The 23,945-nt window shown below is 42.1% G+C and overlaps 1 protein-coding gene across 3 annotated transcripts in view; it reads right to left on the bottom strand.

Annotated features, from left to right (window-relative positions):
• Positions 1 to 1,531: 1,531 nt before the first annotated feature.
• Positions 1,532 to 23,945, bottom strand: part of Alg9 (alpha-1,2-mannosyltransferase Alg9) — a 60,625-nt gene continuing 38,211 nt past the window's right edge. For all 3 annotated transcript variants that reach the window (XM_071586926.1, XM_071586927.1, XM_071586928.1), the window contains 2 exons: positions 10,218 to 10,348; positions 1,532 to 3,781 (listed from right to left, as the gene is read on the bottom strand). In XM_071586926.1, the coding sequence (XP_071443027.1) occupies positions 3,649 to 3,781; positions 10,218 to 10,348 (264 nt within the window). In that variant the 3' untranslated portion in view covers positions 1,532 to 3,648. The remainder of the gene's footprint in view (positions 3,782 to 10,217; positions 10,349 to 23,945) is intronic.

The following is a 23,945-nucleotide window of genomic DNA, read 5'->3' as shown; positions in this document are numbered from 1 at the left end:
TTACCCCCCCCCCCGATTTTTCACAATGGTCATTTCCTTGATCGTGTAATTCCCCTTCCCCCTCACTACATAACCTATCTTCTCAAACTCCTCTACCATCAGCCTTGTCTATTGGCTCTTGTCTTTTTCACCCATCCCCCCATATGTTACACTATATATTCTTTTCGGATTGCCCTTACCCTTTCTCACTTCAACTTGTGTTGTCGTGACGATTACCCTTCAGTACGCTGAAGAGGGCTACTTTGTGGCCGAAATACGCGTATTCGCATTCACCTGTCTTATCCTCTCCTTTTTACCCCTTCTTGACTTGTGGCACTAGCCAACTAATTTCATTTGTACTTTGTTTAGAAAGGTAAACTGTTTACGGCTATTGGAGTTTTTCATCCATTTAATACTACTAGCCGTAAGAGCTCTATTCTATCAATATTGCTCATGACAATTCGATTTGCGTCACATGTGATTACAGGACCAATCTCTAGCATAGGATATTATGTAGAATGACATGGAAAGAGAGTAGCAGTGACCCAAAGAAGCAGCATTCATCCTTTATATCATGCAAGAGTGTCTTGAGAAGCGGTGTCAAAGGGAAAGAATGATGCGGCAGAGTTAAAGTCAAGGTGGCCATGGGAGCCCATTAGGCATTTTCCTGGGACAAGAGCCATGACATACCCATGAATGGTTGCTGAAAGAATAGACTCTCGAGAGGCAGGGGCCTTTGTGGCTGGTTCAATTGTTGTTCATCATAGGGTGGCTGCCCATTGTCATGTCACAGAAATTGACTCGGCAGAAATTTGCAGCACACTCCTAAATTCTCAAGTCATCAGAATGAAGGCATGAAAAGTTAATTACATGCTTGAAAAACCGTACTTACATGCTTGTAAATACTACTACTTATCATGCTACCCCTTAAAAACACAATGCATAGCATATTTCAAGTTGCCAATGATTGCTTTAGCATAAAATCTTTAAAAATTGTTTTTTTCCAAAATATGGCCGTGTTACTCTTGGGAGTCAGGTTACATCTATTAGCCAGCTTCTAATTGGTTTGATATGGTAGTTTAATCAAATCAAAATCCATTCTCATCTATTCAACGAATGGAATTAAATGATGAGGGAGTGCATTATTAAATATTACACCATAGACATTCATTCAGCAAACAAACCTGATTGACAAAATTCATGCTTTTGTCGATCACAAATATGGAAAAGGTCTACACTCTTCACATACTTTTGCAATGTTTCAGTCTGTTGCCCCCAGCAAAAGAACAACACCGGCTGGCCTACATCAGACTCATGTCATCTCCCCAGTTCCAATGACACTAACACATTGACCAGAACAAATGAGGAAGCTGTTTGGAGCTCGGTCTGTCGATTTTGAAAAACACTAATTACACTTTTAATTAATAAATACTATTTCAAAAATTATAAAAATAAACTTCTTATTGCTAAAGAACTGGAATGGCTGCATTGGCATGCCAAAGTCCTCAAGAGTTGGGCTCCAAAATGATATTCCCTGTGTTCCCACAAAAAATAGTTTTTGCATACGAAGAATGCATGTTTATTTCATATTTCTCCCCATAAATCAATAGAGATTGCTCAGACAGAGTGTACCGACATGGAAGCTACACATTTAATTACTTTGGCCCCAAAACAAGTTAAAATATTCACCAGTACAATGCCATTGTGTAAGTGGTAAACCTAGGGTAGTTAGGTAACAACACTTATGAGTGCACAGCATAAATTACACCACAACTATACTGTGCATTTGCTCAATTTCCATATTTCATACATATTTACATCTTAAATTAATTTTTCACATCAAAAATGCACAAAATAAACAGTAGGAAAATAAGGAAAATCTTAAATTTAACAAAAAAGTAAATAAACATTATGAAACTGTGAAAACATTAATATAAATTGTATCTAACAATGACATTCCCACTCAAGCACTCAAAATAATATCACATTATATTATTTATCACCATAATGCCCAAGGTTAGCTCAACTGCTGGACTAGGTTTGTGAGGTTCAAGTAGACTTGAACAGTGCAGAACTCATTCAGAATATGTATACAAATATTTCTCCTCAAAATATTTTTTCCCTTATTACACAAATATCCCAAAATAAAAAGAATTTGGCGTTTAGCGCTTTTCATCCCTGAATTAATTACACCTCAAGAGAAGACATTAAAAGTATATGGGTAACACATGGAAAATTATGGATATTTGCAATTATGCATATAAGTAATATCACTTGATTCACTGTCGTTACCCCCAAAGAAATATGCACAATTGTATTCAAAACTTTTTATCATAACTGAGGTGCTTTCAATAGAGAATGCGACAATTGAGCTTTGTTTCATTACACATATTACCCATAACACAATCAAATACTAAAGAATACATTCATAAAAGTTACCAACACAATGGATTTCTGAAGGAAATGATACCTCGTCTTCGCATTATTTAAGGTGGCATCTCATCATTCAACTGAGTACCCTAGTTTTATATCCGCAACATTTATCTTTAAAAATAACTAGATTATTGGGAAATAAGTAAAATAGAAAGCAGAAGATATTGAAGAACTAGGAGAGAGAGAGAGAGAGAGAACAATAGTTGATGGGAAATTTGTGTTTGCAACGAAAGAGATGTGCTTGAGCTGAGTTCAACTGAAGCATTCTCACGAGGAATAGCAGAAGTAGAACGGCAGGGGTCAGATGACAAGCACAAGAGATGCATTTCATCCATAATGCTGAATCTTACCAGAACATCAACATGGATGTCACATCGTCATGATTCCCACAATTTCAATTTGTATAATAGATTTAATATGTCGCCAATGCTATTTCTGTCCCACAGCCTGCCAAACAAAACGTGCCACGAGGCAGCCCCTCTAACTCCCAATTCCTCTGCAGGACCTACATCAACTAGCCTCCCACACTGCATTCAATAACTTTCTCCTCACAACAGGTTGCACAAATATTTCACCGCAAAATTACTTCAAATGCCTCATGAAAAAAGTGCAGCATTGGATGAAACCCCAGTCATGCTTTCGTTCTTGCAGTGTCAGTCAGGAACATTTCATCCATGGATGTCAAAAGGCACTTGCCAATCGGAATGGGAGCACTTGGGTCATCCATCACGACCAAAATCAAGGTCCTCAATGAGAGCGTTTGGTCCATCCAAATCATGATCAAATCTATGACCTCCAAAATATAACCACTGTTTCTAGAAAACGAAATTACAAAAACAATATCCGTAAAAAGCATGGCACCCCATGGAAAAGACTGCTAAAGCATTAGCAAAAGCAGCATTGGTTTCACTGAAGTATTAAGTTACCAAGATGAAATTTCCAATTAACCTTGAGTTACATTATACCTTAGCGGTCAATCTAGCCCAAGAATAAACTTAACAGCATTCATGAAAATGAAAGACAATTCACTCACTTTTTCTAGACACTAAAGCTCTTCATTCACCTATGCACAAAATATCATTGTTGCTAACATTAATCCAAAGAAGTGGTTATATTTACACCCAAAATTGAACTGAAAAAATTAAATTAAAAACAATCCCCCATGCAATCCACACCAAGAAAACCACTCTGGATACAAATTATTTCCTTGATTCTTGCTGGCAGGAGAACTTGGAGCTAACCTCCACTGGCTCGATGGCCTCTACCCTTGAGGCCAAACCTGGTGGACTCCAGCAGGTTAAATGACGCATACGTGCAGTACCTTTCTGAGAGCCAAGGAATGTAAAAGGCTCGGAAGAGTCGGTGAGATCTAGAGAAAGAAAAAAGAGGCAATCACAGTTGAGCCTCTGACAACGAGCATAATTCACCCAGGTATTTTACTCATAATTAAACCCCTTATTAAAGAGATATAATGCTTCCCATTTAAATTAATGTAAAATACCACACTGCATTCCGTGCCAATAAAATAAATTATGTACAAGGTTTATTCAAAGAAAATTATACATATGTATATATACACATTCAAATACAAAATCCTGCCATATGGCGAACAAATACTCATTCACATGGAAATGGATATTTAAATAGGATAGGAGCACATAAAAAGGACGAACACAGGAGAAGTAGGGAAGGCGGAATTAAGCAGATGACAAGAGTAAAAATATTTCCTCGTACGGGACTTGAACTCTGGATCTTTCCACTTGCCGGGTGGATGCTCTAACCACTTGAGCTTTGAGGAAACATAATATACACTGAGATCTGCAGGTCTAATGTTTCACCAAGTGCCCTGATTGATCCCCCCTTCCCCACCTCTCCTGTTTTTGTCCTTTCTACGTATTACCATCCCTTTTCCTTATATCTACAGGGTCGCACCCAAAAGTGGTAGGACTAATTTTCTCTGGCGCGAACGGAGCGGTGGAGGGGGGTCTGCCTGGTAGGGTAAGGTGGAGGGGGCTCTTAGCAACAGACCAACACCAACCTCAATCGCCTGTGGGCTGTCGTTGAGTGAGGACACCGTTTTTAGTGAAGCAAGTTTTTTGTCCGCGTTGAAAAACAAAATGAATCTGAATTTAGAGGAACGTTATTCCGTGAAGTTTTGTGTGAAACTCGGGAAGACGGCAACTAAGACCCTCGATATGATCAAGCAGGCTTATGGGGACACTGCCTTAAGCCATTCCACAGTATTTGAGTGGCACAAGTTGTTTAAAGAGGGTAGGGAGCTCGTTGAAGACGACCATCGCTCCGGATGGCCGTCGACGGCAAGAACCGACACGAATGTGGACAGAGTGAGGGCATTGCTGAACACAGACCGACGCTTAACCAGTGAAGAAATTGCAGGCCAGTTGGGTCTGTCTACATCCAACGTCCAACGCATTATTTCACAGGATTTGGCCATGCGCAAGGTGTGTGCCAAGATGGTGCCGAAAATTCTGCCATGGCATGCTTGTCATCAGACAGCTCCTGGCCAAATACGGCGTTGCCATGTTGCCGCACCCGCCCTATTCTCCCGATCTGGCACCACCGGACTTCTTCTTCTTCCCCCTGATGAAAAGACAGCTCAAGGGACGACGTTTTGACTCGATAAAGGCCGTTCAAGAGGCTTCGACGAGGGTCATCAACGGCATCCCCAAAGAAAATTTCTAGCGGGCATACGGGGAATGGGAGCAACGTTATACTTAGTGTGTAGCAGCTTAAGGAGCATACTTTGAAGATTATTAAGTCGATGTAAGTATATCGTCAATAAAATTCTTGTAAAAAAATCAGTCCTACCACTATTGGGTGCGACTCTATTTCCATGAGAATGAATATTTGTTTGCCATAAGGTGGGATTGCATGTTTGAACCCGTATTTGGCCAATGTGGCTCATCTCTTTCTTCTGGCTATGCATGCCATGTAAACACACTTCCCATTCTCTATGATGTTGTATGATTGCTTACCCATTGTCCTTTTCTCTTGTGTGTTGTCTTTTACTCCTTTGGTGGGTGAAACAGCACCTCAATGACCTGTTGGCCAAAGTGTGTGTGTGTGTGTGTGTTTTTTTCCCCCGTAGAGTTGGAGAATGCTTTACGCACCATCGTGAGCCATCGGGACTAGTGGTGTGTGGGACTCTCCCAGGGTGGTCACAGTTGCCACCAGGGGCCCATCCGTCGGCCTACCCACTAAACTCCCAACTCTTTTTTGTGCCCGCCCCCCGGAAACCACCGTTAGGCATTACTTCAGCAGGGCAGTCATGCCTGTTAGGCCACTTCTGATGTTGATTCAGTCCTCCAATGACGCTGCTGCGATTCTCCCTTCTTCAAATCGCCTGATGCAGCCCAGCTCCTCTACTAAGGTTGTCGCGAAAGTAACCGCAGCATTCCAGTCTGCCTCTGATCAAAGCAGACAGGACCCCAAACCTTCCAGGGTCATTGGACCTTGCCATGTGCTATGAAACACGTCTCTTGCCTCGGTGAACCTTGAACATCAAAACAAGACGTGCTCCACATCCTCGTCCTCACCAAGGCAGATGGAGCACTCCGCGCTACTATACACCCCAATGTGATGTAGAAAGCGGCGGAAGTTTCCGTGGCCGGTAAGTACCTGGGTGAGCTGGAACGTTACATTGCCATGGCCTCTGTCAATCCATGCAAAGATGTCTGGGAAAATTCTATGAGTCCGTCGACCCTCCTTGGCTGCATCCCACCCTAGCTGGCACACCTCCATCATTGCTGACGACCATCAATTGCGGCTGCTCCACCGAGCTTCCTCAGGTCTCGCATTCCGCCGCATTCTTTGGTAGCTCCTGGCGCGTTCCTTTGCTATGAGATCTATCGGAGGAAGTCCCCCAATCATGGAAAGGGCAATGCTGGATACCGAGCGATAGGCTCATACAACCCTGAGGGCCACCGTCCTATAAGCTTGATGGCAGGTTGCTCCATAACTTCTATTCTTGATCAGTGCACCGGACCATACTGGTGCCCCATTCAAAATCACAGAAGTAACCAAAGTAGCAAGTAATCGCCGCATGTTGGGCATAATTCCTGCCAACACTCCAGCCACCTTTGATGCCTTTGAACCCACCTTCTGGAGGTGCTCCTTGAATAGAAACTTTCCATCAAGGGTCACCCCCAGATATCTTATCGCATCTACTGTTCATATTGCCTTTCCTTCCACTAGGAAGGTGACATTGCTTCTGTCCTTGGTGCGTGCTGCAGGTGCCGCTTCCGTTTTTTCTGTTGCGAGAGTCAAACCATGGCCCTTTAGCCAAACAGACACCTGATCAATGAAGCAATCCGCCAGGTATCGAATCTCCTACACGCTCTTATCGCTCACGACCAGTGCCGCATCATCAGTGAAGGCCTCTTGGAACTGCAGTCTGAGCAAGCCATCAAATATGATGATCCAGAGCAAGGGTCCCAGAACAGAACCCTGCGGCACACTCCTCCCGTGATGTTGTACGAGAGTGTGCTGTCATCGGTGTTGTAGACTAGGGTCTGGTCACAAAGATAGCACGAGATTATCTTTCGCAGGAACAGTGGCACTTTAAGGCACTCCAATGCTTCCATTACATCTCTCCATTTAGCCGAGTTGAAGGCATTATCAATGTCTAACAAAATAATAGCACACATTCGTCTTATGCTTCTACTCCCCTTAATGGCATCCTTGGCCAGGTTTACAATGCGGCCCATAGCGTCAATGGTTGATCGACCTTTCCTGAAACCAAACTGATTATCGCAGAAGCCCCCTGCTTGTGCGACAGCCGCCTCCAGTCCAATGGAAATTATTTGCTCAAAAAGCTTACCGGCTATGTTGAGCATGCATAGCGGTCGGTAAGAGGAATGCTCTCCAGGTGGTTTATCTCCCTTCGGAAGAAGTACCAACCTCTGCCTGCTCCACATTACCGGAAAGTATCCTTCCCTCAGACACTGGCTAAGTGTTGCCCTGAATGGTTCCACAGTTTTAAGAGCAGCTACCTTTATGGCCAGACCCCGCACACAGTCAGGTCCTGGGCATTTGCCTTGCACTATTCTGCAAGCCGCCGCTCTCAGTTTGGCTTCACCAACCTCAGGTACCTCTTCTGTATCCTGGAACCTTGTCAAGCCTGTTCCAGCCGCCCTCTCCTGCTGCTTTGGAAATAAGTGTTCAACCTGATTGCGGAAGGCTAGACTAGATGGACTTGTTACACTCCTGGGCTTGATCTTGTTCATGACCATTTTGTATCGTCTGCCCCATGGATCGCCCTCAACTTCCTCACAGAACTCGTACCAACACTTTCTTTTGGCTGATTTTATGGCTCTTTTTATTTCTTTGCGATGTGTCTCATAGGTAGCATGAAACACCTTATGTGTGTGCGTTTGTGTGTGTGTGTATGTATATATGTATATATATATATATGTATATATATATATATATATATATTGATCTTGTTCATGACCATTTTGTATCGTCTGCCCCATGGATCACCCTCAACTTCCTCACAGAACTCGTACCAACACTTTCTTTTGGCTGTTTTTACGTATATATATGCTGATATATGTATATGTATACATACATATATGTATATGTATACATACATATACAATTCGAAAAATAGTGAGTCTCTTTTTTTGTGTGTTTCTGTGTTTTTGTCTGTGTCCACTAGTGCTAAGTGTTATACATTATATATATATATATATATATATATATATATATATATATATATATATATATATATATATATATATATATATATATATATGATTTCGTCGATGTAACATGGAAGTGTTGAATAATAAATTGGACAGCAACAAACAATATAGGAACACATAAATAGATCACTCACACATTATTTCTTGATCAGTTTGATGGAATTCTGCTCCGTCTTCATCAGAGATAGAGAAGTAATGACTGCTGGAATAGTAGAGGTGAGGGGTGCGAGAGAAAGGGAAGGGGGCCAGGGGAAGGGGAGAATGAGAAGCGGAGGAGTGAGAGGAATGGTTGGGGGAGAGGAAAGGGAGAGAAGAGGCTAGAGGGGAGCGGAGATAGGGAAGGAGGGAGAGGGAGGAGGTAGAATTGATACAAAATCGGAAAAGAAAGCCTTTTCCTGAAGACTTTCATTCCTACATCCAGTTCTTCCCATACCTCTTTAATCATTTCCTCGGCATATGCATTGAGCAGCAACGGAGATAATGGGCAACCCTGCCTTATACCTCTTCCTAACACTGTCCATCTGGACTCTCCGTTCCCTACTCACAAGAGAGCAGTCTGAGACATGTACAGGTTGCGGATTAAGTCTGCTATCCCTTCAATCTATGATTATATTCTGCAAAATACTCATTAATTTTTCCCAATTCACTCTATCAAATGCCTTTTTTTGAAATCTACAAAACAGGCAAATATGTCCTCATTGTATTCTATATTCCTCTCAATTAGTGATCTCATTACTGCAATGGCATCACGAGTGCCTCTCTTCTTCCTAATGGAACAATGGATGGAAGGGGAAGGTAGGGAGAGGTTTCCGAAGGGAAGAATTTGGAGGGGAAGCGTTGGAAGGGGGACTATTAGAAGGGGGGGGAAAATATGGAAGGTGAGGGTGGTGGAGGGAGGTTGAAAATATGTGCAGATCAGGGTAGTTAATACCTAATATTAATACCTGGGCAATTCCTGTAATCCAAGAGCCTGATGAAGGGTTGCTCTATTGTTTTGAGTTTCAGTGGAGGATCAAAGGGTGGGAGGGATGCTAAGATGGATACACTATAACAGTTATCAAAGGGAGTGTTGTGTTTGGAGGCGTGTTTGGGGATATGGAGCATACCAATCAGGGAAGAATTCTTGCATGAGGCCCGGTGGAGATTTGACAGGAAATTATCAAGGGAGTCGCAGTAATTGCAAATTCTGAGTCCTCCAATGGACAGGATATAAGGAATGGAGCGTTTGGTGTGATATGGGTGGCAGCTATCATAATGTAAGTATTTGTGTATTGGTGGGTTTTATATGTACAGAAGTGTGAAATTTTTGGTCTATTAATGTTACGTTAACATCCAGGAAGGTGATTTGGGAGGCAGAAACCATAGAATTGAAAGAGACAGAGGACAAAGCATTGAGGTCAGAAAAGAAAGTTTTCAGGGAGTTGGTACCATTTGGCCAGAGAAGGAAAATATCATCAATGTATCTGAGCCACAATAGAGGTTTCAGGGTATGTTTTAACAGGAATTTCTTCTCTGCGAGACCAAGAAAGAGGTTTGCATAGGAAGGGCTGAACATGCTGCCCATGGCACAACCCTTGATTTGCAAGAAGAATTTATCGTTAAAGAAGGAATTATGCAATTTAATGTTAATGTGCACTTTCCATGAACAACATCAATTATTGTAAATTCTAAAACTTTCCTGAAGGAAAACCAGACACTAACAGTCCAAAATACATCCATCCATTGGCTCTCCATGGGTTTTTGGGCCAGCAGCCCACCTACCGTGGAAAACCTAACAATGACTCCCGTTTATTGCACATGCACACACATTCAAGATATAATTTTTCTCATTCAAGGCACAGACACTGACTAACAACATAGTAAATACAGACACTATTTACCAGCTGTCAACGACCAGCATGATGGAAGAGATGATTTCATCCTACTTAGCGACCATCACTGGCAACATAAATTATTAATAGACATAACATTTGGAGTTTCAGAGAATCAATTCTCAAGACTCACCAAAGGTGTAAAAAATAACCACATAGCGGTGAATTTCAGATTCAAGTGGGGGGCAACATTGGAGGGGGGACTTACTTTTCGGCATTGAGAAAAGGGATAGAAGCCACCAAGGTCCAGTTGTCCGTTTGCTTGGAGTAGCGTGGTTCCAGGGCAGACTCTCGGTCCAAATCCAGGTCAACGAGGAAGTGGCATTCCTTTGAGGGCACCTGAGAAGAAAGGCATCAGGCGGAACTCCAAGAGTCTCTCCCCAAGAAGGAAGGTGAACAATGCAATGCTAATTTTTACACAATATTCATTCTTGCAACAATGCAAATGTGTTGGCATACATGTATTAGCTTGTTTCTTAAATTTTGGAGACCCTAATTTCCAAAGCACCCACCCCTTTACTTCCTCTATGAATATTATGCGTGAGTAGCCAAGCTTATTAAACAGAAAAACTTTTGAACTTTCTACTCTTATGCTTGTAGTTATCATTCATATTTTTCATTACAACTTTACTGCAATCACATGATATATAAGTGAAAAAATTGAGGGGTAAGCAGAAATGGGTGGAGGTAGGTAGGAAAGAGTGATGCGAAGCAATGCAAGGGGGAGTTGGATGAATGAGGTGACGGAGGTGAAAGGGAAATGCATTAGGCTGAAGGGAGATTGGGGGGGGGGGACAGGGGGGGTTGACAGATGTTTTGTACAGTAGTGTATTACCGAGGTAGGTTGCTCATCGGGGTCGGGGAGTGGAAAGTATGCCTGGGCAAAAAGTGGTCCATTAGAATGTTAATGGTTCATTTGAATCCAAGATGTAAAATAAATCATTGAGTGGTAAGCTACAGCTGATGAAAAATTTTAAGTTTATAGATTTCAATGAAAATTCATGGTATTGTACGAGGTCTGTCCCAAAAGTAGTAAGACTGAGCCAATTTAAAAAAATGTACTGCCAGAATTGATACATTCATTCAGAAGTCTTTGAAATAGCACCCTTGTACATCCACACACTGTTGCCATTGGAATTTCCATGCTTCGTACACCTTCTCAAAGCCAGCACTCACAATAGTGCTAAGCTCCTTCATCATAGCCTGTTGTAACACTTGCACCGAACTTTGGCGACGTCCTTTCAGCATGGATTTGAGGAGGTGGGGAAGAGGGAGAAGTCTGGTGGGGCAAAGTTGGGGCTGTAGGGAGGCATGGTCGAGAAGTTCTTGGTAGATCCACGGGCAAGTTTGCTTTTGTTCATTCAGGAGCATTCGTGGCCCATGTTTTTGGTCACTAGTCGATGCACATCACTCTAAGGGATGCCAAGTTCATCAGAAAGCATGCAAACACTTAATTTGTGATCCCAGTCCAACAAAGCCTTTTCACTCTTGTGAGAATTTTGTCACTTTTAGAGGTCGCAGGGCATCCTGAACACTGGGCATCTTCAAAATCTTGTCTACCCTTCTGAAACAACTTGTGCGACACAAAAACAACCAATCTACCCATAGTATCATCACTTTGAGCTCCCTTGAGCATGCCATGAGTCTCTTTCCCCGTTTTTTCCCAGTTTCATTCAATATTGTGCTTTGCATGAAACTGGGAAATGATTTTTGCCATAATTTTCCAGTGTTTTGAGTAGGACAGTCATTTTAAATCAGGCAGAACCTCAACATCTGAAGATTCGTGAACCTTCCACTTTGATAGACCCCAACCATGTCAAATTGGCGAACAATTTGGTGCAGGCAAATTGCCATTTAACTGTTAGGGAGAGAGCCGAGGAAGTGAATATTAGTTTTGGTTCCTGTCAGACAATTTTAGCAGACATTTTGGGCATGACGCGCGTCGCATCAAAATTCGTCCAGCGGGGGCTGACTGATGAACAGAGACCAAAACGTGTGGACATTTGTCAGGAACTCCTGGAACGAGCCAATGACGACCCAGAGTTTCTTAAAACCATCGTAAATGGTGACGAAACCTGGGTTTACGGTTATGATGTTGAGACAAAGGCCCAGTCTTCTCAGTGGAAAGGTCCTCATTCTCTACGACCAAAGAAAGCTCACAAGACCCCGTCCAATGTGAAGGTCATGCTGGTGTGTTTCTTTGATTGGCAAGGGCTGACTCATTATGAATACATCCCTTAAGGTCAAACCATCAACAAAGATTTCTACTTAAAGGTTACGAAGGGGCTGTGGGTTGCAGTGAGCGGAAAGAGGCGGGACATGTGGAGAAACAATGCATGGTGTTTCCAGCACAATAATGCAGCGGCTCACATGGCACTCACTGTGACAAGAGTGTTTTGCCAGAACAGGAACTCCTGTGATCCCGCAGCCACCCTACTTTCTAGACGTGGCTCCATCAGACTTTTTTTTGTTTCATAAGTTAAAATCAAACTTGAAAGGGCACCGATTCAACTCTATTGTGGACATTAAAACTAATTGTACCGCAGACTTAAAGAGGATCCCTAAGGCGGTTCACCAGGCAGGGTTCGAGAGCTGGCAGAAACGTTGGCAAAGGTGTGTCGTCAGCCAAGGCATTTACTTTGAGGTCGACAAGTTCAATTAAGCTGTATCAATTAAAATAAATAAGTTTTAAATCAGTCCTGTCTTTTTTGGATCACACCCTATATAAGCATCCTTCGGGTTGAAATTTCTGGGGTTTCTGGTTATATCTGCTGCCTCTCAGACTACCCTAGGATGGCAGGAGTAGTTGTTATATTTAGTGTACCTCGACAGCTAAGGTAATAATGCACCACCTTTACATGGTTTAAATCCTCAAAAATTTTTCAAAATAAATAGATTAATAGAGAAATAAAAAGATAAATAAATAGCTAAATAGTAAAATAGATAAATAAAATGAATAGATAAATAAATAGCTGGATAAATAAATAGTTAGATAAATCAAATAGATAAATAAATATATACCTAAATATTCAAGTTCTTAAAACCAGAAGCCTAAGAAAAAAGGATACCACAACTAAATATTTCCTATTAGGCCAGTTTCCCTTAAACAGGATAAAACTCGGTTTGAGGAGTCATCCCCTAAAATATTACTTCGTACATCGCCCCTCATTTTAACACTGTGTCAAGATATGAGTCACCCTCAGGCACAGGTCACACCACGGGTGTCGTTTTACTTCAGTGAAAAGGTGCGAGTGTGTGAGGGCGCAAGGCACTGTGCCCACTTGCGATCGCCAAATCTTCCTGACAGATAAAGGGCCACACCACTGCCAGTGACTTTATCCATCAGAGCTTATTATTTGTGACATTCAGCCACGCATCCTGCCATTGCTTTAGGACTGAACAATTGCGCAGTGCCACCTTGAGATTGTCCACCAACGTGGAATCAGTCTCGTGCTTATTCAGGGCTTCCTTTGCCACTGCGTCGGCTTTTTCATTTCCAGCAATTCTTACGTGTCCAGGGACCCATAAAAGGGATACATTGTCACCCCTCTGAAGAAGGGATATGAAGCTACAGTATATCTCCTGGACGAGAGGTGCGTTACAGTATATATGTATGTATAACATATACATATACATATATATATATATATATATATATATATATATATATATATATATATATACACATTCAAACACGAAATCCCGCCAAACGGCGAATAAATACTCATATATACAGAAACAGATATAAGGAAAAGGGATAGGAACACATATAAAGGACGAACACAATAGAGGTGGGGAAGGCGGAATCGAACGGATCACAAGAGTAAAAATATTTCCTCAACCGGGACTCGAACACCGGATCTTTCCACTTGCCGGGCGGATGCTCTTAACCACTTGAGCTATCGAGGATAGTCAATTTACCCTGAGATCCGTGGGTCTAATATGTCGCCAAGCGCCCCGATTCTTTCAGCCAAGAGATGGCGTCAGAGGGCTGTTTCACCCACCAAAGGAGAAATAGACAATACACAAGGAAAGGAAAGGACAGTGGGTTAGAATTCATACAACATCATACAGGAAAGGAACAGTGCGTTTCGTGGCACGCATAGCCTATTTCTCCTTTGGTGGGTGAAACAGCCCCCTGACGCCATCTCTTGGCTGAAAGAATCGGGGCGCTTGGCGACATATTAGACCACGGATCTCAGGGTAAATTGACTATCCTCGATAGCTCAAGTGGTTAAGAGCATCCGCCCGGCAAGTGGAAAGATCCGGTGTTCGAGTCCCGGTTGAGGAAATATTTTTACTCTTGTGATCCGTTCGATTCCGCCTTCCCCACCTCTATTGTGTTCGTCTTTATATGTGTTCCTATCCCTTTTCCTTATATCTGTTTCTGTATATATGAGTATATATATATATATATATATATATATATATATATATATATATATATATATATATATATATATATATATATATATATATATATATATATATATATATATATATATATTTATATATATATATATATTTACACGGATCTCAGAGTAAATTGACTATCCTCGATAGCTCAAGTGGTTAAGAGCATCCGCCCGGCAAGTGGAAAGATCCGGTGTTCGAGTCCCGGTTGAGGAGATATTTTTACTCTTGTGATCCGTTCGATTCCGCCTTCCCCACCTTTATTGTGTTCGTCCTTTATATGTGTTCCTATCCCTTTTCCTTATATCTGTTTCTGTATATATGAGTATTTATATATATATATATATATATATATATATATATATATATATATATATATATATATACTCATATATACAGAAACAGATATAAGGAAAAGGGATATGTGTGTGGTGTCTATTTCTCCTTTGGTGGGTGAAAGAGTCCCCTGACGCCATCTCTAGGCTAAAGAATCGGGGCGCTTGGCAACATATTAGACCCACGGATCTCAGGGTAAATTACGTTTCCTCGATAGCTCAAGTGGTTAAGAGCATCCGCCCGGCAAGTGGAAAGATCCGGTGTTCGAGTCCCGGTCAAGGAAATATTTTTACTCTTGTGATCCGTTCGATTCCGCCTTCCCCACCTCTATTGTGTTCGTCCTTCATGTGTGTTCCTATCCCTTTTCCTTATATCTGTTTCTGTATATATGAGTATTTATTCGCCGTTTGGTGGGATTTCGTGTTTGAATGTGTGTGTGTGTGTGTGTATATATATATACACACACACACACACACACACACACACACACACACACACACACACACGAGGGTCATCCGGAAAGTAGTACCCGTTCGTGAAATAAAGACACAAAAGTAAATATTAACAAACATAAAAAATTTTATTTGCAAATGGGATACTTTAAACTACTTCTCAACATAATCTCCAAGCAAATTAAGGCATTTGTCATAACGTGTGACAAGTTTCTGTATTCCTGCTGCATAGTCCTTCGCCGCCAGCTCATTGAGATACGCGAGGGACCCATCTTGCACAAATTTTTGCATAATGCAGATGGTGTTTAACAATTTCATGAACAATTGTTCGAGAAACATTGGGAAAATGCTCACAGATGTCATCAATTGTGACGCGCCGATCGTTCCTCACGAATTCGTCAACTGAGCTCACCAGTTGGTCTGTAATGACAGACGGTCTCCCCGAACGCTCATCGTCGTGTGTGTTCCCCCTCCCCATGTTGAAGTTGCGACACCACCGCCGAACAGACGACTCGTCCATTACATTGTCTCCATACACCTCCTTTAATTGGCGATGAATATCACATGGGCGAACGTTTCTTGCATTGAGGAATTTAATCACTGCCCTCACTTCACAACTGGCGGCGTTCTCAATTTTTTTAAACATTGTAAACAATCACAGAAACAACACAGGCAATGCTAGCGTCACGCAACTTGGCTCAGAGAAGGCAGACAAGCCACTGAAGCTATCTGACCACGTCCAGCGGCTACTCGCGTCGTCAGCACTTCATGCGGCACGAACGGGTACCACTTTCCGGATGACCCTCGTGTGTGTATATATATATATATATATATATATATATATATATATATATATATATATATATATATATATATATATATATATATATATATATATATATATATATATATATATATATATCCCTCCCCGGACTACAACCTTGACGTGGTGGAAGGGCTTGTGCGTTCCAATGACCCCTAGAGCTGTACTGGCGGGAGTAATAATTATTGCTCCTGGTAGGGTCACCCATGCCAGATAGGTCGAAGGTTAGGAGCCAGACAAAAGGTAGTCCACGCAGCGTCTGTTCCTCAGTGAGGCGGCTGCAATGGCGTCTGACCCCAGTGGGGCGGCCAGTAAGTGATGGTGTCACGTTAAAAACACTATTGGGGAAGGCAACGGGAAACCACCTCAATTATCATGCCCAAGATTTAAATGAGGGACAATACAAAGAATATGAGTCCTGGCAACTACGGGGCTCGGCCCAATCGGCCGTGTGTCGTGCCCAGCAGCGGGGGAGGCAAGGCTTCCGCGGTCGTCATCCCACGAAACCCTTGCAAGGGAAAACCAGCAGCAGCAGGACAGAAGACGCAGGAGAAAAAGACAAAATTAGTTAGAATAGGAACGTGGAATGTTAGGACAATGATGAGGACAGGGAAATTGGAGAATGTTAAGCGAGAGATGGAAAGGGGAAATATAGATATTTTAGGTCTATGCGAGGTGAGATGGAAAGATAGCGGGGATTACTGGAGTGATAAGTATAGAATAATATACAGCGGTGGGGACGAGAGCCAACGAGGGGTTGCCATAGTATTAAATGAAGAGGTAGGAAGAAGCGTAGTCAACATAGAGCAGGTAACGGATAGAATACTACTAGTGGAGATAAAAGCAGAACCGACGAACTTAGTTATTATTCAGGTATACATGCCACCGAGCAACCATAAGGAAGAAGAGGTCGATAGGATATACGATCAGTTAGAGGACATGATCGCGTGTGTTCCAGCAGGGAAACATTTGATAGTGATGGGGGACATGAATGCGACGGTAGGCGAAGGAAGAGATGGTGATGAGGTGGGCGACTACGGTTTAGGCACGAGGAATGACCGCGGGGAGGAAGCAGTTGAGTTCTGCAGGAGACAGGGGTTAGTCATCACCAACACTTGGTTTAGACACCACAAAAGACGCAGGTATACATGGAAAATGGCAGGTGACTCAGGAAGATATCAGCTAGATTATATCCTGGTTAGACACAGGTTTAGGAATAGTGTGATAAATTCCCACAGCTTTCCGGGAGCGGATGCGGACTCAGACCACAATTTAGTAGTTATGAAATGTAGCGTACGTTTCAAAAAGATAAGGCAGGGGCGGCGAGTTAGAAAATGGAATGTAGAAGCATTAAATGGGTTGAAAAGGAAGGAATACAAACAGGCGGTAGAGAAAATAATGGAGGATGGTAAAGGGCTTATTACTATCGAAGAAAAATGGGAAATGATCAAAAAAGGGTTGTCTAAAGCCGCAAAAGACACTATTGGAACCGTTAACGCTAAAAGGACTAGGAAACCATGGATCACGGATGAGATGATTACAAAGATGGATGAGCGGCGAAAATGGAAGAATATAAATACAGAATTAGGCAAAATGAAGTACAAAGAATTGAACAATAAATTGAGGCGGGCAACAAATAAGGCAAAAGACGCATGGTGGAAGACGCAGTGCGAGGAGATGGAAAGTCTCCAGAGGAAGGGCGAAATAGGTGCGCTGTACAGCAAAGTTAAATCGTTATCGGGAAGTAAGAAAGGAAGAGCTATGCTAATAGTTAGAGATAAAGCGGGTAAGGTAATAGTTGACGCAGGAAAGATCCAAGAGAGATGGAAGGAGTATATAGAAGAACTGTATAGTAAAGAACTCAGACCAACAAACTTAGACATTGAAAAAGAAAATGACGTAGAGGAAGACAGCTTAGGTCCAGGCATACTAGACAATGAGATAGAAAGGGCATTAAGGGAGATGAAACTCAATAAGGCCGTGGGGGTAGATAACATTCCCGTGGAACTTTTAAAATGCTTAGGAAAATGTGGGAGGAAGAGGCTATATGGGCTGATCCGTAGCATTTATGAGGAGGGAATCTGGCCGGAAGACTTTGTGAGATCAGTTTTAGTTCCGATTCCGAAAAAGGTAAAGGCCACGTCATGTGAGGACTATAGGACAATTACTTTGATATCCCACGCAGCTAAAGTTGTTCTCAGGATCATAAAGAAACGGATAGAGAGTAGGGCAAATGATTACTTAGGGGATGATCAGTTTGGGTTTAGGAAGGGGAGAGGTACGCGTGATGCCATTGCAGTAATGAGATTATTAATCGAGAGGAATATAGAACACAACCAGGAGGTATTTGCCTGTTTCGTAGATTTCGAAAAAGCGTTTGATAGAGTGAATTGGGAAAAACTAATGAGTATATTGCAGAAAATAGGAATAGATTGGAGGGAAAGGAGGCTAATCCGCAACCTGTACATATCTCAGACTGCTCAGGTGCGGGTGGGAAACGGGGAGTCAGGATGGGCAGTGTTAGGAAGGGGTGTAAGGCAGGGTTGCCCATTATCACCGTTGCTGTTCAACTTGTATGCAGAGGAAATGATCAAAGAGGCATGGGACGAACTCGAGGTAGGAATGAAAGTGGGCGGGGGATTCGTAAAATCAGTTAGGTTTGCTGATGACCTAGCTTTAGTTTGTCAGTCAGCCAAGGGGCTGCAAGCATTGCTTAGTGAATTGGAAATTCAGTGCGACAGGTATGGGATGAGAATCAACATTAATAAAACAAAGGTTATGCGATTTTCTAGAAAGAAAAAGGCTAATCTTAACATTAAAGTAAGAGGGCAAAAACTAGAGCAGGTAGAACAGTTTACGTATCTCGGTAGTGTTTTGGACCAACACGGTCAAAGTAGTAGGGACGTAAGGAGAAGAATTGCGCTAGGCAAAGAGGCTTTCACGAGGAGGAGGGAGTTGATGACGGGGACTTTGAGTAAGGATGTTAAGAAAAGACTCGTAAAAACTTTGATATGGAGCGTAGCTATGTACGGCGCCGAAATGTGGTCATTGAAGCAGGAGGATAGACGTAGACTGGAGGCTTTTGAAATGTGGGTGTGGAGAAGAATGGAAAAGGTGAAATGGACAGAGAAGAAAACAAATGAGGAAGTACTTGGTATGGTGGGCGAAGAGAGGGGTTTGTTGGGAGCAATCCTATGGAGGCAGGAAAAGTGGATGAAGGGGGTGTTGACCGGCAGTGGGATGTTGAAGACTGTGATAGAGGGTAGAATGTTGGGCAAAAGAGGAAAAGGGAAGGAACAGGATAGGGATGTTGGACGGGATGAAGGGAGGAAGAAAGTACTCAGAGATGAAGAGGGACCTGGTGTAGAGTAGAATTTAGGGTTGTGTTTTGTTAGTAGTCACAAAATATTTGTTTGGTAGTTGCGTCCATCAAAAAAAACCTACCTTAACCGGTAGATTACCTTAAAAAAAAAAAATATATATATATATAACGATTGTACGGAAAAACTCATACGAGCGGCACAATAATGGGCTGACACAACATAACACAAATAGAAAAGAATAGACACATATAAAAGAACACTTACACGGTAAATTGTTCGAGCTTTCGGCCCTCTCAGGGGCCTTCTTCAAGAGAGACTGAAAATATGCTATGGATCAGGAGAGGGGAAAGAGTTATGGGCGTGGAGGGGAGGTGTGGAGGGGAGGTGTGGAGGGAATGCTGGGAGGGAAATTAAATATGGCGGTTAAGGGTGGGAATTTTAAAGGAACGGAAGGATAGTATGTAGGCGGATTCACGAGTTCTCACCTCTATGTTGGTGGCTGAATCAGGTAGGGATTCTAGGATGCTGAGGGAAAAACACTGGTCGAATGAGAGGTTGTGGGAATTGGCGTGTGAAGGGATAGGAAGAGAAGAGAGTGAGGCAGAATTACAGGAGTACCGGTGATTATTCATTCAGATGGATAAGGGGGTAATGCATTCACCTATGTAGAAGGAAGTGCAATGTTTGCATGATAAAAGATAAATAATATTTTTTATAGAGGCAATTAGCGTCAGAACGAGGTGGGGGGGCTATGAGGGGATGTAGGGAGAGGGGAGTAGGCATAATAAGAGGACAGGTTTTACATCGGGGGCGGTTGCAAGTTGGGGAAATATTGGGAAATTTGTCACGGGGGGGCGCCAAAGGGTTGGTGAATCTCAGAAGGTTTTTGAGATTGGCGGGTCGTCTGTATGCAATAGATGGGCATTGGGGTAGTAAGGATGAGGTCGTTGTCATGTAAAATTGGAAACAGTTCTTTAAGGAGGGTTTTCAGTCTGTGTGATCCGGGGTAATAGGTGGTGCAAAGGTTGAGTCCTGCGTCAGATGTGGGCTTGTTATTGTGTGGTGTGTGTGGTCGCGTGGAACGGTGGATTTTATTTCGTAGCAACTTTTCTGGGTAACCGCGTTTGAGGAGTGCAAGGTGTAGATTGGCAAGGTATTTGTTGAGAGTGGCTGTGGTGTTGCAAATTCGGTGTCCGCGGATAGAGAGAGAGTTAGGAATCGAGCGTTTCGTGTGTTGAGGATGACAGCTTGTGTGGTGTAGGTATCTTCCTATCCCTTCACATGCCAAGTCCCACAACCTCTCATTCGACCAGTGTTTTTCCCTCAGCATCCTAGAATCCCTACCTGATTCAGCTACCAACATAGAGGTGAGAACTCGTGAATCCGCCTACATACTATCCTTCCGTTCCTTTAAAATTCCCACCCTTAACCGCCATATTTAATTTCCCTCCCAGCATTCCCTCCACACCTCCCCTCCACGCCCATAACTCTTTCCCCTCTCCTGATCCATAGCATATTTTCAGTCTCTCTTGAAGAAGGCCCCTGAGAGGGCCGAAAGCTCGAACAATTTACCGTGTAAGTGTTCTTTTATATGTGTCTATTCTTTTCCATTTGTGTTATGTTGTGTCAGCCCATTATTATATATATATATATATATATATATATATATATATATATATATATATATATATATATACACATACATACATATATATACATATATATAATACATATATACATACATATAATATATATATGTATATATAATATATGTAATATATATGTATGTATAACATATATATAATATATATACATACATATAATATATATACTACCTTGATCAAAAAGTTCCCGGAATTTATTCAGAAAATTAAAAATACAAGTTTATTCATCTAAATCTATATTGTCCCCTTCAAAGTAATCCCCATCGACTGCAACACACTTATGCCAGCGCTTGATCCAATCCTCGAAACATTTTTTATATTCGGTTTTCGGTATGTCCATCAGTGCTTCCTGCGATTTTTCCATTACTTCCTCTCGGCTGCTAAAACGCGTTCCCCGTAATGGTTTTTTAACTCGATTGAACAGAAAGAAGTCACAGGGAGCCAAATCAGGTGAATTCGGTGGCTGTTGGATGGTATTTGTTGCATTTTTCGTCAAAAAATTACGAATAATGATAGCACTGTGCGACGGTGCGTTATCATTGGTGCAAAATCCACGAGTTTTCTGCCCACATTTCTGGTCTCTTTCGGCGAATTGCTTCACGCAAACGTCTCATAACGCCCAAATAATACTCTTTGTTTACTGTCTGGCCTTCTGGCAAAAATTCATGATGCACTACACCGTTGTAATCCATGAAAACCGTCAGCATTGCCTTCTTTTTTTGACTGAAAACGACGTGGTTTTTTTGGTCTCGGCTCATTTGGTGAACGCCATTCACTTGCCTGATGTCTGGATTGCGTGTCGTACTCATAAACCCACGTCTCGTCTCCAGTAATGATCCTTTTGATGAATGTGGGATCGGATTCAGCCTCGCAAATCATGTCTTTTGCGACGTCAACACGGTCTCTTTTTTGCATGAAATTGAGGTCCTTTGGCACCAACTTTGCTGCTACACGACGGAAACCCAAATCATTAACCACAATGTCTTGGGCGGATCCATAGGCAATGTTCAAGTCCTCCGCTATTTCTCTGATGGTTAATTTGCGGTTATTGACCAACATTTCTTTTACTTTATCAATTTTTTCACCGACTTTCGATGTCGATGGTCTGCCACTGCGTTCATCATCTTCGATTGACTCACGACCACTTCTGAACCGCTCGTGCCACTGGTAAATGACCGTTTTTTTTAGAGAATCGTTGCCGAAACACTTTTCCAACATTTTCAACGTCAGTGCGCCACTAAATCCGTTTTTTACGCAAAATTTAATACAAGTTCGTTGTTGCAAATTTAAATCCATTTCTGCAATTGTAAAAAATCGCCAACACACACAGAGATAGATGTACTCTTGGCTACGTAACTTTTGCAAATGTCAAGTTATGACACTAAGATTTAAAGGGAATATCAACAACAGATGTACCAATTTAACAAAAAAAACAGAACTCAAATCGGAACGATGGGAGCGCCACACGGTGGTTATTCCGGGAACTTTTTGATCAAGGTAGTATATATATATACACACACGAGGGTCATCCGGAAAGTGGTACCCGTTCGTGCCGCATGAAGTGCTGACGACGCGAGTAGCCGCTGGACGTGGTCAGATAGCTTCAGTGGCTTGTCTGCCTTCTCTGAGCCAAGTTGCGTGACGCTAGCATTGCCTGTGTTGTTTCTGTGATTGTTTACAATGTTTAAAAAAATTGAGAACGCCGCCAGTTGTGAAGTGAGGGCAGTGATTAAATTCCTCAATGCAAGAAACGTTCGCCCATGTGATATTCATCGCCAATTAAAGGAGGTGTATGGAGACAATGTAATGGACGAGTCGTCTGTTCGGCGGTGGTGTCGCAACTTCAACATGGGGAGGGGGAACACACACGACGATGAGCGTTCGGGGAGACCGTCTGTCATTACAGACCAACTGGTGAGCTCAGTTGACGAATTCGTGAGGAACGATCGGCGCGTCACAATTGATGACATCTGTGAGCATTTTCCCAATGTTTCTCGAACAATTGTTCATGAAATTGTTAAACACCATCTGCATTATGCAAAAATTTGTGCAAGATGGGTCCCTCGCGTATCTCAATGAGCTGGCGGCGAAGGACTATGCAGCAGGAATACAGAAACTTGTCACACGTTATGACAAATGCCTTAATTTGCTTGGAGATTATGTTGAGAAGTAGTTTAAAGTATCCTCTTTCAAATAAAATTTTTTATGTTTGTTAATATTTACTTTTGTGTCTTTATTTCACGAACGGGTACTACTTTCCGGATGACCCTCGTGTGTGTGTGTGTGTGTATATATATATATATATATATATATATATATATATATATATATATATATATATATATATATATATATATATATATATATATATATATATATATATATATATATATATATATATATATATGTATGTATAACATATACATAATATATATATATATATTGTCACCAGGGCTAGTTGGGGGGATACAGCGCTTCAGCAGTGGTCGCCAGTTTTGGGGGGGAATCTTCGATGCTAAGGTCCACCAAATACCCTTGTACTTCTGACCGTTCCAAGCAGATGCCGGCCATTTACATGAGATCCAGGGCCAAATAGGGCTATCACTCCCTGGGCCATACCAGACGACTGAAACCCAACTGGGAACCAGAGCGCTAAATCTCCATCATCCCCTTCTTTCCCTTTGAATGGGTCTCCAGGCACGGCAAATGCCCATTTTGACTGAAGGCCAGATGGTATGGCCGCACGCAAACAGACAGCAGATCCACTATGCAGTCTGGGCACATCCCTTACTGACTCAGGGTAAAATTCTCTTAAATTTATTTTCTAATATTTTTAATTTGCTTTATGTTACAATCATATCCACTAGCCTTTCTGAGGGTCTTTTAAAATCACTGAGGATCTTGATTGAATGAATAAAATAATAA

This window comes from Hetaerina americana, unplaced genomic scaffold, assembly GCF_022747635.1.
Source record: "Hetaerina americana unplaced genomic scaffold, ioHetAmer1.1.p SCAF_28, whole genome shotgun sequence".
Classification (NCBI taxonomy): domain Eukaryota; kingdom Metazoa; phylum Arthropoda; class Insecta; order Odonata; family Calopterygidae; genus Hetaerina; species Hetaerina americana.
The sequence above is the reverse complement of the archived record's forward strand: the minus strand, read 5'-3'. Positions and strand labels throughout refer to the sequence as shown.